Source organism: Mus caroli, unplaced genomic scaffold, assembly GCF_978045245.1.
Source record: "Mus caroli unplaced genomic scaffold, Mus_caroli_1 scaffold_13, whole genome shotgun sequence".
Lineage (NCBI taxonomy): Eukaryota > Metazoa > Chordata > Mammalia > Rodentia > Muridae > Mus > Mus caroli.
In genome coordinates, this window is record NW_028227268.1 from 18453460 (window position 1) to 18470770 (window position 17311).

General features: G+C 49.9%; 1 protein-coding gene across 1 annotated transcript; it reads right to left on the reverse strand.

The window, feature by feature from the left end:
• Nucleotides 1–6532: 6532 nt before the first annotated feature.
• Nucleotides 6533–7578, reverse strand: Rprml (reprimo like). The gene has a single exon (XM_021178463.3). It carries the CDS (start codon nucleotides 7309–7311, stop codon nucleotides 6958–6960), a length of 354 nt encoding a protein of 117 aa, XP_021034122.1. The 5' UTR covers nucleotides 7312–7578; the 3' UTR covers nucleotides 6533–6957.
• Nucleotides 7579–17311: the final 9733 nt, after the last annotated feature.

Here is a 17311-nt window from a genome sequence, read left to right on the forward strand (position 1 = left end):
TCAGCTGTCCTTCTACCTAGGAGGCAGGACATAGGTGGGAGGCTGGGTCCTCTGCAGGCAAGCAGACCTTCGACTTCGGAAGAACACAAGAGTCTATGTCTGGCCTCATCATTTTGCATGAAAGGAAACTCAGGAGAGGAGAGAAACAATTTGTCCAATGCCACACACCAAGTCGACAGAGAGTCTACTCCCTTCCACCCTAACGCTGACCAGAACTTGAATCAGTTTCCCAGATAAAAATCTCATGCTCTTGGGAGTGATCAGGAGAAACAGGAAATAAGAAAAAAAAAGAGAGAGAGAAATAAGAAAACCTGAAAGAGCACCCAGCCCTGACGGGAAGGTCTGTGATTTGGCTTCTAACAGCAAATTCTTGACAAGAGCATCTTACTTTCACTAAGGTGATGTGGCCTTTCAAAAACATTTCCGTTACTATGGCAACTTCATCCCAAGTTTTATCTCCATGGCAATTCATTAGAGTTTTTCACCCCCTGGTGTGTATACATGTGAATGCCTATACATATACCTCTCCCCAAATTAATGCAAAAATCACATTTTTTTTTTTTTTTGGAAGTGGAATCTCTAATTATCCAAATCTGCAAGCCAGGAGCATAACAGGCACAATTAAAGATAGTCAGGGCTCAGGGCACAGAGAAAGGACCCTGGTGCTTTTGGAGGGGGCTCCACCATTTCATATCTATTAAAATCTCTCCCAGTCTTAGTGCCCAATAAATCCACACATGTGTATAAAGATCCCCTTTTTCTTTCTTTCTTCCTTTCTTTCTTCCTTTCTTTCTTCCTTTCTTTCTTTCTTTCTTCCTTCCTGCCTTTCTTTCTTTTTTTTTTTTTTGTTTTTTTGGTTTTTTGTTTTTTTGAGACAGGGTTTCTCTGTATAGCCCTGGCTGTCCTGGAACTCACTCTGTAGACCAGGCTGGCCTCGAACTCAGAAATCCCCCTGCCTCTGCCTCCTGAGTACTGGGATTAAAGGAGTGTGCCACCACGCCCGGCGAGATCCCCTTTTTCATTGTGTCTCCCCAGTGCTAGGCTCATGACAAAGGTTTGGGCTTGTTTGTGCTGGGTAAGGAGAGAAAAGCCTGGGGCCCCTGACTGCCACCTCCCAGGACACAGTGGTGTCACTCCTGATGGATCTCCCTCTGTACCCCACCTTGGAGCAATCCTGTAGCTAGTGGGCTGCACACGGAGTGTCCAGGAAGGAGGTGTCTCCCATCCTGGTGCTTCTTCCTCTTTCCTCCCTCCCAGGGCTTCAGTTTCCTATATTTCAGGTGAGAGGGTTAGGTAGCACCCCGAGCCACACTTGGACAGCCATAGATGAGCTGTGATCAAGCTCTGCCCTGATAGGCAGAAACTGCATTCTGACCAACAATGGCACAAGAAGAAGTGCATTCCGTGGGTAGTGCTAAAGGGGAATTGTTTACGGGACACAGATAATGAAGAGGTTTGCAGATGAGTGACTGAGAACCAGAGAGAGAGGTGCTACCCTGTGGGCATTTCCAGGCTGACCTAGGACTCTAAGTTCTAGAACCACATGACAAACTTCCTTTCCCAAGGTAAGAGAGGAACTTGCCACTTCCCCCAAGCCTGTCACACACCTGTGGCTCCAGATTGCATCTCTCTGCTCCCACTCTGTGCCAGTCACCTCAGCTATAGATGGTTATAGGGATAAAGTGGAGCAAAAGACATAGTATATGGAGGCCAAGACAAAGACACAAGATTCTAGCTCTGCCGCCTCCTGGCCAGACCTGGTGTCTTGTTTGTTTGTTTTGTTTGAGCATGCCTAGTCTCAATCTGTGAATGCCAACATCTAAGATTGCTGTGGAAATTAAAAGTTTGGCTAGGAGATGGGATTCAGTGAGTGACTGCAGATGCCATTCAAGAGCCTGAAGGCTCTTTCTGCAGGGATGATCCCAAGAGAGCAAGGGGAGAGGCTTGGACAGGAATGCTCCAGCTGAGCTTTCTCATCAAAGTTCCCTAGCCAGGTGGGGCAGAGCACAGCTGGAGTCTTTCCACCCACCTGGAAACAGGGCAATACCCAACTGCAGGGGATCAGTCAGCTAAAGGGTGATATGACAAAAACCTCTGGCGCCTATGATGTCAGTTCCCAACATGAACTTATCACTGTATATTGCTAAGCGAAAACAGTCAAACATCTCAAACCATTCAAATGTTCAAAACGGCATGAATGCTGCAAGGACAGCTTTTTTTGTTTGTTTGTTTGTTTGTTTTAAATTAAAATGCCCAGATTTTACTGTTTTGATTTCCTAAACACACAAAAGGAGCTACAGCAAAGAATTGATGGTGATTCTTTCTGGATGAGAGACTGGGACTACTTCTTGCCCATTCTGTTGTTGTTGTTGTTGCTGTTGTAGATGTAAAAATTCATATGCAATCATAGTACAAGGGAAAAATGCACTTCAAGTATGAAGTCCACAGATTCTACCTACTGGTGACATCCAAGGACCTAGCATGGCTTCGGGGCTCTGTGATTCAGTGTCTCATGCCACCATGACTAACTACATCCTTTGCTGGTATTGAACCTCATACAGATCAGGGCAGAGATGCGTGAACCCTTCAAGATATTTCTTTTTGCATTATTCTCGGTGCTGTTGAGTGCTTTCAGACATTCACATTTAACTTCCCAATCACTTGGCCAGCTAATAGTCTTAGAGATGAGGGACCTGAAGCTTGAGAGGCTGAGTGGCTTTTTCTGTCAGCTGGGAAACCCCGAGGCTTGTCTCGTTAAGCCCTGTGTCTCTGTGCACATCTGCCAACTGTCCACCCATTTCCTCGCTTTTGTTGAATGCTATCTCCTCGACTAGAGATGATACTTTTCAGAGTATGGAGCAGTGGGGCCCAGGCCTGGCTTTGAGGAAGGGTCACCGTCACAAGGAGGCTATGTGGTTGGCAGAGGACACAGACCTTGTGAGGTAGAGGTGTGACCACCCCCAATCAACCCCCCTAAATGCTGCTGCTTTGCCGCTTTATCTTCAGCAGATTTGCGGTTGACCATCCCCTGTGTAGACAGAAGCCTGACGATGAGGCAGAGGGGGAGACCTTAAGCTCCCGTGGAGCCTCGTTTCCCCCCTGCTGTATTTCTCTATTCTTTGCCTTCTTCTCCATGCCATCTTCTCTCTGCTCCCTCTCACATTCTCTCCTCGTCCCTTTCCTTCTCTCTCCTCCCATTCTTATTTTTGCTTCCTGCTCTGGTGAGAACGGGAAAGATGTTCTCACATGAGTCCTGGCTCTGAGTCAAGACAAGCGGAGTGGGGGCAGAAAAGGACTCCGGGAAGAGGATTCTGGTTGCTGAAGCACATGGCTGAATGGCAGCCTGGAGCAAAAGGTGGTGGCATCCCTCTTCTTCATCCCCTCAGTCTACTCAGCAAAGAACCACCAGTTGGGCAGTGAGGCCACTGGGAACAGACCTCTTTTGCTCCCTCTCCTTTGGAAACCAGTTCTGACACTCCAGGTGACTGATATCTGCTGTGTTGCTGGGATCGCGGGAGGGTGGGGCTCAGTGCGGCTGGGGCTTTGCACCCTCCTTGCCAAGCTGGGGAAGGAGTGGAAGTGTGGGTGTTAGCACTCCCAACTCTACTCCAGGATCACCTTGTAGGTGACGTACTTCTGACTGAGTCCCAGATGCCCTATCCCAGGACTGTTGCCGTTGCCCTAGGGATAGCATGCTGGGACTGGGCTCTTGCCCACCCCTGGCCCAGAACCCGACCTATAGTAGATTTGCTGTAGATGCTAATTGATAGGGTGAACGTGAGAGAATCCATTAAAGGCAACCTCAGTTTCCTCTCCCATAACAGCAACTGAGGTGATGTCTTCTCTTACTCGGCAAGGTCTTAGTGTTACTCAGGCAGCTACTTTGGGTCCCATTTTCCTCTTCTGTAAAATGGGAATGTGGATGAAGCCAGTGCTTCACAAATTAGATCCTTAGGAAAGTACTTTGAAAACACCACTGTGAGGTCTGGGTGTAATTATTGCTAGCTTTCTATCCAGGGTCCTTGTTTCAGAGCCAGCTCCATTTTACTGGGCAAAGCTCATACATTCAACAGAGATAGCCATAATGCTGGTAGTTTTCTTTGCTGACTGTCTTTTAAGGGCCATGTCCTGTGCTGGCTACATCACATGCACGTTATAGGAGCTCTGAGTCTTACCACTCCTTCTGTGCAGGTGACAGGGAGGCACAGAAAGGTTGAGCTACTTCACTGAAGTCACAGAGCCAGGAAACAGAACAGTGAGGATATCACAGACCAGGGTCCTGTGTTTCTCCGTGCTGAATCTGAGACTTGGCCACTGTGTCCTAAGCCAGCCTCACAGGGAGAATCCGAGGGTTGAAGACACAGGACGTGCTTTCCTCTAAAGTCTCCAAGGCTCAAGATTCTGATCCTGGGTCACCTTTCTCCTGCAGAGCCGTGCCTCACCGATTTCTACCTCACACAATCCTGCCTTCCCCCTCTCTGTCTGAGGTACCCCTCTACCCCGTTTAGGCTGCAGGAGTAGGGATGGTTACAAATGCGGATTGCTCCTCCTCACCTCCCCAGAACAAGTGTCTGCTGCCATTTCTTCCTTGAGCCTGGCCTTTGCATATACCTTCGTGTGCAAGCAAGGACCCGTGCATATTTGCCTGTGAATGCATGCTTGAACACTGAGAAATGGACAGCAGAACATTCATGGTAAGCCTAGGGTGTCAGTGCATGGATGTAAATTCAGCACACGGGAGACTGAGGAAGGAAGGTTTTGAGTTCAAAGCCATCTTGGGTTATATAGGGAGACCTTGGAGTTTTTGACTCAAAACCAAGTAAATCACTTATACATCTCAGATAGGTCTGTGTTAACAATGACCGTGGACCTGCAAGGCTTCTGCACTAAGGCTTTCGTGTTTGTCAGCAAATTCAAGAACTTGAACTCGTGAGCCACCTCCCCTCCGTCACACTAGCAGCAGGGCATTTTGCTTCAAGAAGTTTTCGGTGTTCGCTGGAACCTGGCCAGGCAGCCATCGGAAGGCCTTATTCCTTCCCAAGCCCCTGTCATTTGGGAGTTAAAGAAACTTCTTTGTGGTGGTCTGAATGGAATAATCCCAGCCAGTAGGTGGCCCAGATTCCAGGCACCTGTGCCAACTCAGGCCAGGGGTCCAGAGTCAGTGTTCAAGTTCCCCCACCTTCCAAGCCCCTTCCCACTGAATCAGACAAGCTACCTGAGACAATGCCAGTCAGTCATTGACACCCCATGAACCCCAGTGTTCCTTCTATGCTATGGGACTTGTCTCATAGCTATTTAACAAGGGTTCTGCGGTACCTGGCTTCGCTGGCCTGTCTATCCCATGGATGAATCCCCGGGTATATGACTGAATGGTAGGGTGGTGGGAAGGACATATCTCAATATCGATGACTTCACAGAGCTGTGTGGGAGCTGGGAGGAGTCTAAATCCTTCAGATGCAATCACCACTTATGATATACCCCTCCCCCACACTGCTGCCTCCTTTCCCTGCCTAACTGGTGCCAAAGACAGAAGGTTCCTTCTGTTATCCATTCTAAAGCCAGGGAAGGCTTCAGCCATCTTCTTTCTCATCCTCCTTCAGGTCTACCCAGTTGTCGAGGAGAGGGAGGGACCTGAGCTCCGTTCCCCAGAGCCCTTTCCTAGTACTCTATGCCCAAGACTGGCTAAGAGGGTGCACATAGGTCGAAAAGCCTAAGGGAAGAGGGCTTTCCTCCCTGTGGTGGCCTGGGCTCAGTTGAACCCCAGAGCAAAGGCTTGCTATAGATGGCCCCCTTCCCTTCCTTCTGGCCAGTAAGCACCAAGTCCCCTCCAGAACTCAGTTTCAGGTTATAAGGGAGTAGAGGGTGCATTTTTTAACGGGAGGGTCTAGTACTCAGAAGACAATTGCATCCGGAGGTCATTTTCCTCATCGTAAACACCCCAAGTCCCCTTCCAGGACAGAACCAAGGGGTCTGTTCCATCCATCTACCATCCGTAAGGGTGGGGTAAAAACAAGCCATTAAATGGGGCTTCTGGGCTCAGCTTGGAATTTTACTAGACCCAGCCCCATCTACCCAAATGAATTTATCTGATATGTTTATTTTATTCCCTCCCCAAAATTCTGTTCACTTTCTTTTTCCATTTCCATTTCATGAAGACGACTAAAATTTCCAGCAATTAAATTCATCTCATTAAGTGTCTGGCTGCCCCAAAGGACCTGCCTCCTCTACAGTAGTAGCATAGAAGAAAACAGTTCTTTGTAGGAAAAAGGAAACAAAAACACACACACAAAAAAAAGACAACAAAAACAACGTTTAAAAAAAAAAAACCCAAAAGATAAAACAGTTCCTTTCTCTCTCCTCTTGGTCTGAGAACCAGGGAGCTTCAGAGATGTCTGCCCCATAGTTCCTTTAATGGACCAAACTGGGCAAGAAGTAGGTCACGGTCTCCTCCCTAAACACACACACACACACACACACACACACACACACACACACACACACGACACAGTTAGAATATATCAGGAAGCCCGACGGCTATGGTTTTATTACAAAATTTCTTCTCAGACGCAATGCGAGATCAGATGCAAAATATCAGCGATGCACCTCTTCCCTGAGCCCTCCTTGGAGCTGGCCCCCACCAACACGGTCGACATCCCCGCGATAGTTAACCTCAGCCCCGCATTGCATCTCCCCATCCCTGTCTCCCACTCTGCCCCGAACTTCTCTTTGTAAAAAACCTTGTGAAGAACCCTGCGTCCCCGGCCCCTGTTGGAGCGCACACAGGACCGAGTCTGGCATGACAGTCCCTTCGCGCACCGCCGCCGCTGAGTCCTTTGGTGTCCAGACCCCGGTGGTGCGAGGTACTTCGTTGATCGCAGGCAGCGGCCAAAGCCTTGAGAAAGAGGCTCCGTGGTCTCTTCCTCGCGGTGCTTCGACTCTGGCAAGGGCGGCCGGCGCTCAGTATAGTCCCAGGATGGCGGCTCCCACGTCCTTGGAGGGCCTGCGCTCCTGCATCAGAAAGTTGATCATGCTCTCGGACTTGATGAGCAGGTTACAGCCCAGGAAGAAAACGCCGAAGACCACGGTGAGCGACAGCACGCAAAGCACGGCGATCTGCGCCACGCGCGACACCCACAGGCTGCGTTCGTCCGGCGCCAGTCCTGCGGGGACCCCGTCGCTGGCGGTCAGTGGTGCGCCGCCGGGGCAGCAGTCTAGCCACGTGCCCAGCCCGTGGCTGCGGTTTCCCAGGGTGGCTCGGGCGTCACCACCCACCTCTTCCAGGCCGCTGTGGTTCAGGAAGCTCACGTTCATGCCGGCGTGGTGCCTGGGGGGGTCTGAGTACACAGGCTAGGACGCGCCCGGGAGCTGGCGGCGTCCGCTCTGTCGGGGACGCCCGGGGGGTCCCTGGATCACCCTTGCGCCTGGAGGAAAGGAAGGCGGGAGATCGCCCACGCGCTGCGGTTCTTGGTCCGCCTACCTCCCCAGCGGGAAACCCGCGGCCAGGAGCAGAGAGCAACAGGCGGCGCGCGAGCTGGAGAGAGCCAACAGTGCGTGGCAGTCGCCCACGGAGCTCCGAGCCTGCCGTGCCGCCCCGCCCCTGGCAACCGCCGAGCTCCGCCCCGCCCCGCCCTTCCCCAACCCACTCGCGTCGCCCAAGCTGCGGGGACACTGAACCCCTCCCAGCGTGCTGTCTGCGCAAAGCCCGCTGGACAGGGTCAGAGTGTTCAGGCAGCTCCTGCCCTCGGGCCAAGTAATCTTTGACTCACTCTAGGCTGTCTGTTCTGGGCCGAAAGCTGCCCCAAAGGTGCCGGTTCCCAGAACTGTGGCTGGGGGCGGTCTGGAGCCTTTTTCATTCTATTATGGCAGGACGTGTGTGTGTGTGTGTGTGTGTGTGTGTGTGTGTGTGTGTGTGTGTGTGTGTTTGTGGTAGCTTTGGCCCCCACCCCGTCATTGCCCACTCCAACGGGTGTGGCTCTGGGTGGCCTGACTGTGCCACATTGTCTCTGCTGGCCCCTCTCAGCTTTTCCTTGGCTGAAGGCTGTCACAGCCAAGAGAGCGCTTTGCCTCTTACCATGGCCCCATATGCCACCTCTTTTTTAACATATTCATTAAAATTAAGTCATTTGGCGGAGTTTCTATTTTATTTGTTTATTTTATAGAAATAATCATTGTAGATCACTTAGCACGGATCAGCAAAAGTTGGGAGAAACCCTCTAAAACTGCAAAATCCTGCTGTCTGGGGTGGGCCAGGTACAACCTCCTTCTGGTTGTCTCTATTTGTGTCCGGGAATGCAGTGTCTTGCCTACTGTAGCGTACATGCTGTTTTGTACTGCAAGGATCTGGCTCAGACAGTCTGTGCTTTGCTTTTGGCACCAGAATTTCTTTAGAGAAATGCTCCGATATTCCTTTGCTCATTATTCCGCTCAGCTTAAGGCAGGGCGGGGGTGGGGGGTGGGGCGGAGAGGTTTAATCTGGACTCGCAGCCCATGTCCTTGACTCTGTCCAGCTGTAGTCCAGTTGTCTGCTGCAAAAGGTAGGAGTAGAGAGTGAGTATGGGGACTTCAGGGAAACCCGGCTCCAGTGAGCATACTCAGTACACGTGGGGACAAATGTCCTGCTCCATAAGCTCTCAATCTTTCCTTCCTGCCCCCCTTACCCTTCCATCACTCTGGGTAGATCCCGCTGGGTAACTTCCTTGAAAGGAAGGTTGAGAGATGTTTGCCTTTGACCTGTAGTGTGAAGGAAGAGAGAGCGAGCTAGGACCCGTGGACTCTTGCTGGGACACAAGCCTGGGCTCTTACCCGGCTCCCCCCCCCCCCCCACCTCTTGCTGGGACAAGAGTCAGCCAATTGCCTATGTCCAGCTGCCTGAAGAGGGGCGGGGCAGGAAGCTTTGCGGTAGAGGCAGGCAGGCCTGGGGGTGGGGTACAGAAAAGTATTCCGTGGGCTCAGCAGAAGGGAGGCACAGAGTCGTCTTAGTTTGGGGGGACTTGCTTTTCCTACCGTGTCCTTTGGGATTTAGGGACAAACTTAGGGATGCTGTCAGCTGCCTGCCAAGCTCAAGCCTGCTTGCTACAGGGGCTGTGCTTAGCTTTCTGACTGCTGGGTAGTATCAGGGTTTGATTTCTCACATACAGTCTGGCCATTGCCTCTGTAGATCTTAGGCTCTCAGGCTCCTTCACCTCAGAAATGGGCGTCCTGTATGACCCAAACCCAGGTCATTACACACTCTCTGTCTGTACCATGAATCCTGACAAGATTTGGCACAGTTTGATGTGTATGAACTCTTAATTTTTACTCCCCCGCCCCATGTGTGTATAGATCAAAGGTGAGTGTTTTTCTCCATCCCTCCCCCCCCCACGATCCCCTCAGAACTAAGGAGTGACCCCTGCGTGTCATACACGTGAGGCAAGCATCCGTCAGGGAGCTTTAGCTCCTGTCCCTTCTATGTTAGTTCTGAAACAGGGTCTCCCGCTGAGTCTGGAGGTCACCAAGTCCGCCAGACTACCTGACCTCTAGGAGCCTCCTGTCTTCACCTCCCCAGCACTAGAACTACAGGTGTGCAAAACTCAAGTCCTCACACCTGTGTGCCGACCACGCTACTCACTGAGCCTTCTTCCTGCCTCCTGAACTCTTAATTTTTGTGGGAACCCTGACAGGTAAAGGCGTTCCTTATCAATGGCTGCCTTGCAAATCCCTTCACATAGACACTGGTCCCCTCACAGTACCTGAGGGACAGGGATCTAGAAGCCCCTAGGCTCTGGCACAGAGTCCCTCACAGGATGGAACTCCAGGTCTTGGCTAAGGCCACAGTCATCTAAAAGTTAGACGTCTGTTCCTGTGAAGAGACACCATGACCACAGCAACTCTTACAAAGGCAAACATTTGATTGGGGCTGACTTACAGTTCAGAGGTTCCGTCTATTACTGTCATGTGGCAGGAAACATGGTGGCACGCCGGCAGACATGGTGCTGGAGAAGGAGCTGAGAGTTCTACACCTGGGTCAGCAGGCAGGAAGAAGAGAGAGTGTGGGCTTGGTTTGAGTGTCTCCCCAGTGACACACTTCTCCAACAAGGCCACACCTTCTAATAGTGCCATTCCCTATGAGTCTATGGAAGCCATTTTCATTCAAACCACCACACCCTTTAGTCCCCTTTAGTCCCCTTTAGTCCCCTTTAGTCCCCTAGTTGCCTGTTGGCAGGAGGGGACCTCAATCCTTCCCTCTCAGCAGCCTTTCCATGGGGCTGCTTGGCTTTCCTTATGGCCACACTTGAAGAATGCACTAGAAGGTGAACAACTGGTAGATGGGAGAGGGAAGAAAAATGAAACCCGCCAGCAACCCTCACGTGGCCATGGTCTCACAGCCAGCCTTGGAGAAAGAAGTCCTTGGAGACTTAGAAGGAGGGAAATCTTGCCTGAGGTCATAGCAGGTAGTGTGGCCCAGACTGTATTTAAACCTGGATGACAGACAACCATACTCTTTCCAGTTCCTGATGCATGTGCATAGATCTGTGTGGGGTGCGTTTCACTGTCGGGAAGATCGGAAGTTCAAAGTGTAGGGCTGGGCCTCAGGAACCCAGGAGCAGTTTGCCACCCGGGTCGCCACCCTCCTCTAGAGAGAAGGAAGAAGGTGCCTCTGGGGCAGCTGCCACTCACGTGGGACTATTTTTACCCTCTACCTCAGTCACACTCTCTCAGCTCTGGAAGGGCCATGTGGACAATCTGGTCCCCAAGAGGAATTGCATGGGCCACTCAGAGGCTGTTAATGTACTGTCCCTGCAGCTGCTTGAAATAACCTTTAGCCTTCTGGCATGTGTGGGCCACCAGGGTTGGTAAGCAATGATCCTCCCTTGGGCAAAGAGGCTAATAAAACCCTCCTTATTACCACTGCTGGCTAGCTGAACCATGGGGGAAATGCCCTCGTGAGCTGACGTTAGAAACCATCGCCACTGTAAACAGGGTAAGTACAGCGTTCCTCGCACACGCGAGCTATTTCAATAATGGTAAGACCAAGTCCATTTACATAGCCACCTATACCTTCTCTGCCCTGTAAAAATGTAAATAGTTGACCGTGGAAGGAGCACGCCCTCCAGAGAGGCTGAGAGCCCCGGACTGGAATTTACATCGCCAGAAGTCCTCCTCGGGTCCTATTTACATGATTCATTATCTCAGCAAGCTCTTCCTGAAGCAGGCAAATTTGCCTTCTGCCCAGTTCCTGTCCAAATGGTGTCATGTTTCCAGTTGGCAGACAGGACGGAAGCCAGTGACATTTTTACTGCGCTGGGTACAGAACTAAACACTGGTTGCTTTGCTCACCCTTGCTTACATGAGGTTGCTACTAGGCTGCCAGCCCTGTTCTGCTATGGCAAGTGGGTGGAGGGCAGAGGGAGACCCTCAGATTGTACAAGCCTGTGTAGAGTACAAGCACTGTTCACTGAGGAACAAATATATTTGTCATAGGTACCAGAGACTCTATGCCTCACCTGCCACCTGTCTGATTTAGAATTGGTTCATTAATTGAGACAGGGGTTTTGTGGTGGTTTGAATATGCTTTGGCCATGGCAAGTGGCACTACTAAGAGGTGTGGCCTTGTTGGAGTAGATGTGGCTTTCTTGGAGGAGGTGTGTCACTGTGGGGGCAGACTTTGAGATCCTATGCTTAAGACCCACCTAGAGTGGAAGAGAATCTCCTGGCTGCCTTTGGATCAAGATGTAGAACTCTCAGCTCCTTATCCAGTACCACGTCTGCCTGGACTCTGGACTCTGGCCCAGGGAGTGGCACTATTAGGAGGTGTGACCTTGTTGAAGGAAGTGTGTCACGGTGGGCATGGGCTTTAAGACCCTTGTCCTAGCTGCCTGGAAGTCAGTCTTCTGTTTGTCTTTGGAAAGAGATGTAGAACTCTCAGCTCCTCCTGCACCATGCCTGCCTGGATGCTGCCATGCTCTCGCCTTGTTGATAACAGACCTAACATTAACCTGTAAACCAGCCCCAATTAAATGTCCTTTGTGAGAGTTGCCTTGGCTGTGTGGTTTCTGTTCACAGCAGTAAAACCCTAACTTAGAAATCAGACCCAAGTAAGTGTTTGCCTTTATAAGAGTTGCCTTGGTTGCTGGGTGGTGGTGTCACACACCTTTAATCCCAGCACTTGGGCGGCAGAGGCAGGCGGATTTATGAGTTCGAGGCCAGCCTGGTCTACAAAGTGAGTTCCAGGACAGCCAGGGCTATACAGAGAAACCCTGTCTCGAAAAACCCAACCAAACCAAATAAAAAACAAACAAACAAACAAACAAACAAACAAACAAACAAGAGTTGCCTTGGTCATGGTGTCTCTTCACCACTATGGAAACCCTAACTAAGACAGTTTTGCTACATAGTCCTGGCTGACCCGGAACTCAGGATGCTCTTGCCTTGGCTTCCTGGGTGCAGGATAACAGGTGACACACTATGTCCAGTTGGTTTGTGTCTTAGAGAACATCAGTGTTTTAGAGATCTAGAATCTGTTTCTGCAGGGCTGAAACACAGTTGGCTGCGTGATTTTGGACAAATCAACTCTCCTCTCCTCTTTGGATTGGTTCAGCCATTAATCAAGGAAGCTGGAGAGATTGCTTAGTAGAATGCTTGCCTTGAAAGCATGAGGACCCGAGTTTGATCCTTACAGACTATGTTTTTGTTTTTAAAGGTGGGGCATGTTGTACATATATACTATATTACATACGTGTAATACTACGGAGGCAGAGCCTGAAGGTCTCTTGAGACTTATTGGCCAGATAGCTTCACCTACTTGGTAGGGTCCCACAAGTGAAAGACCCTATCTCAAAAGAAAACAACAAAAGAAGGTGTTTATGTGTCTGGATAGGGGGAGGGAAAGTGCCTGAGGAACAGCCTCTGAGGTTGACCTCCTACTTCCACACGAGCGTGTGTGGGCACACGTACACACACTGGTACAGACACAAGAAAGTCTTCGATACAATTTTCTTTACAGAAACAGGTTAGCGAACCAGGCAAGCTGTTGTCTGCTTTCCTGTGCTCTGTGTTTGGAGAAGCACGAATCCCAGGGTCTTTCTTTGTTTGGTCTGTCCCCAAAGTGCCTGAGCCTCATGAGCCACCTGTAGGTGAGGAGGTTGGTCATTATCTACAGTCTCAAGACTGCCCTCTCCAGAGCAGAGGTTCTGTGAAGTCTGCAATACAAGAGACACTGCAGGAACTCTTAGGACCTTAAATACATCATGTTGTTTGTGAGTTCTCTAAGGAAATTCGGGATGCGGCATCTGATGATGGAACCCTCCCCCTGCCCCCCCCCCCCCCTTGCTAATACCAACTGATGCTTTGTGCCTAGAACACTGGGAAATTTGCTGAAGCCTCTCTTAAGCCTCGGTTCCTTTATGTAGGACATAGACAACGCTTCAGAAGTTAAATAAGGCCACGCCTGGAAACAGGCCTGGCTCAGCACCTGGTGCAGAGTAAGTGCTCAATAAATGCTGCTAACTATTATCTATAACGAGGTCCTTCCTCTCCAGCACTGTCAGTCTGTACTTCCAATTGCAGCGTGTAATTAAACCGCAAAGCATCTGGTTTCCCGGGCAGAAAGAAGAAGCCTGGAGGAAGGAAGGAAGGAGAGAAAGAGAAGGCTCCTTCTGGGCTGCCCATTTGTGCAGCAGCCTCCCCACCAGCCAGAGCAACAGGGAATGGAGCGAGATGCCAGCCCTTAATGACAGGGTGTGAGGAGCCTCTGGTCCGCTGTTAGCTCAGACCCTTGGGGGATATTTGCCAGGGCAGACAGCTGAAGGGAAAATCACGGCTGCTTTATGGTTGCTGAAGTTCGAATGTGGTTGAAATGTCCCCGAAGGGTCCGTGTGTTGATGACTTTGTTTTTAGGGTGGTAGTGGAACTAGGAGATGGTCGAACCTTAAAGAGATGGGGCCCCTAGTTTGGGCATGGTGGCTCATGCCTCTAATACCAGCATGGGGAAGGGTATGGTAAGCAGGCTCAGGCAGGTGAGCTCCCATATGCTTTCCAGTAAAGTCTGGGCTACGGAATGAGGCCTTGTCTCACAAAAACAAAAGGAAGGGCTGGGGGTGTAGCCCAGTAGGTCGAACACTTGCAGAAGGCGCTGGGCCTGAGTCCCAGCTTGGTATAAACCAAGCATAGCATTGCGTGCCTGTAATTCCAGTTCTGGGGCACAGAGGCAGGTGGGTCAGAAGTTCAAGGCCACCCTCTCTCTGTTACTTGCCAAATTTGAGAGCAGCTTGGGGTATATGGCTCCCTGTCTCAGAACAATATAAAGGGTGGGATCTTTGGGACATCACGGTGTACAGGACAGTCCATACCATAGACAGCTAGGCCACAGAGGAAGGGCAGAGAAATGTGGTAAGGACAAGCTGGTTGAAAGTGACAGCTAGGGGGAAGCCAGTGCATGCTGGGCACCCAGAGGAGAGACCAGTGCCACAGGCTAGTGGAACACGGGAAGGGAAGCTTGGGACTCCCAAGCAGCTTAGCGATGACAACTCAGGCTTAAGCATGGGAAACCATTTTCAGTCTTGCAAGCATAGGCTTGGCACTGAGTCTTTGATGGCAGTCAGATGCTGGCCCAAGGAAGGGCCAGGCATGTAAGTCTCTCATCACTTGCACCAGGACCTGTCAAGGCTGGATATGGAACTCTGGATTTGGGGGCACAGGTCCAGGGGTAGCTCTGGCTAAACTTGTATTCAGTCTTGTTAAGGAGGGTTAGCCTGGGGAAAATGGGCGATTCTTACTTTTTTGTCTGCCTGAAACATGCCCACTGTCTTGAGGAATTTCTCTTCTCTATTGCAACAAGTAACTGTGGGTTGCAATGTGCCAACACACCAATGACACATTCTCGCTCTTCTGGAAACAAAGGATAAATGACAGTGCCTGGGTCAGTCCTAGTAACACCACCCACCCACCCCCCAAAAAACTGTTCGGGCATAGGGATCCTTCTGCCTGCGACCTGATGGACTGTTAGGTAACCTCTGATACTGTACTGGCTGCTTTTGTGTGTCAACTTGACACAAATTGGAATTATCACAGAGAAAGGAGCCTCCCTTGAGGAAATGCCTCCATGAGATTCAGCTGTAAGGCATTTTCTCAAATAGTGATCAAGGGAGGAGGGTCCAGCACATTGTGGGTGCTGCCAGCTCCCTGGGCTTGTAGTTCTGGGTTCTTTAAGAAAGCAGGCTGAACAAGCTAGGGGAAGCAAGCCAGTAAGCAGCAGCCCTCCATGGCCTCTGCATCAGCTCCTGCCTCCAAGTTCCTGCCCTGTGTGAGTTCCAGTCCCGTCTTCCTTTGGTGAGGAACAGCAATGTGGAAGTATAAGCTAAATAAACCCTTTCCTTCCCATCTTACTTCTTAGTCATGATGTTTTGTGCAGGAATAGAAACCCTAAGACACACACCTTTCACACTGATGGAACCAGCCATATGATTTCTTCTGGACAACCGAAAAGGTAAAGCAAGGGGCTGATTTGAGAAATGTTTGTTTCGGGGCCTGGATGTCTTGGTACACTCACTACATGATCTTACCTGCTATTATTAAGGTTTAAAAAAAAAAAAAAAAACCCAGGTCCCATGCATGCAGCACCCATGAAAGCCAGAAATGAGCGATGGACTTTTTAGAGCGGAAGTTACAGGTGGCTGTTAGTTAGCAGCTACATGGTTGCTGACACCTGAACCTGGATCTTCTGCGAGAGCAGACAGTGCTCTTAACTGCTGAGCCATCTCTCCAGCCGCTGGCTAGATGGATTTTTATAACGCGTCATTTGAAAAAGGACCCTACTTCTGAAAATATAAATATAAATATAAAACTGCGATCACAAGGCACAATTGCTCAAGACTACAACGGTTAGTTTCCAAGGAGACACACTATACATTATTGTTTATAAGAAGGATCGGTGATTAGCTGATGGGCCAAGTTTAGCCACAGCCTGTGTTTGCAAAATTTTACAGCATCCCAGACAGACTCACTTATGGATGCACTATCTGCGGCTGGTTTTGTGCCATGTTGACAGAACTAAATAGTTGTAGCAGAGATCTTATAGTCTGCAATGGTGAAAATACACATCATGAAGGCTTTTTATAGACAATGGCTTCATAAGAATTATAAAGAAGAGGGGGGAGACTGGGTTGAAAATACGGCTTAGCAGTTAAGAGCATGTACTGCTTGAAATAGCAGGGCTAGACACTGAGGACCAACCACTCACTGACAATGCCACTAAAGAACGACATGTGAGAGAGAGAGAGAGAGAGAGAGAGAGAGAGAGAGAGAGAGAGAGAGAGAGAGAGAGAGAGAGAGAGGCTGTCTACTTTGGACTGCTCTGTGGACATGTCTGCTCTGGGTTGTCTTAGCCAAGTTAACTGATGTGGGAAGAGCCTACCCAGTATTGGCGGCGCCATTCCCTAGGCAAGGGATCCTGCCTTGTTTAAGATGGAGAAACCAATCTAAGCACAGGAAGGCAAGCAAGCACATGCCGACACTCATTTCTCGCCACTGTTCACCGGGGATGGGACGTGACCAGTTGTCCCAAGCTCTTTCCACGATGACTTCCTAGTAGGAATGAACTGTATCTTGGAATTGCAAGCTAAAACAAACCCTTTCTCTCCTAAATTGTTTGTTGTCAGGATATTTTAATCACAATAACAGAAATAAGACCAAAAAACCAATGTCTCTCGGAAGACAACGAGACTTGTCAAAAGTTTAAACCTTCATCTAATTAGGCATCTAGACTCAACTCTCAACGAACAGAAAATGGAAAAAAAAAAAAAAACCCAATTGGGAACCTGTTAAGCTACTTCACAGATTTGCACCATGAAATGTGGCTATTTCAAATAACAAACTGCAGAGCTGGACATTAGTGCTCAACAGTAGCCCATCAGGACTAGAGAGACTAAGGCAGGAAGAGAATCATGAGTTTGGGGCTAACCTGGGCTACAGAGTTCTTGAAAAAAAAAAAAAAAAGACAATTTGCTCCTGAGAGGGAGCTAAGCCTGCTGGTAATGTCAGACACAGGTTCAGCCTTAGGCTACCGCCTCCCAGCTCTGAGACTTTGAGATGGCTTAACTTCTCTGCAGCTGATTCTTAGGAGCTCTGTGAAGACAAATGGATTCCCTGCCTGCTGTGTTGAGCACTGTATCCCACTGGTGGGGCTCATTCAGGGTCAACATTTGTTCTCAGAGGGAGGCTTGTCTGCAGCATCCATGGGCACTTCCCTGTTTCTTTCCCCTCTCTTTCATTGAGTCATTCATCCCCGTGCCCCACTGTTTGCCATATGCTAAGCAAGCTAGTTAAGTCGGTGATG

Excerpts from the sequence above, each read along its gene's own strand:
- Rprml (XM_021178463.3), bottom strand. The coding sequence starts at position 7,311 with ATGAACGTGAGCTTCCTGAACCACAGCGGCCTGGAAGAGGTGGGTGGT.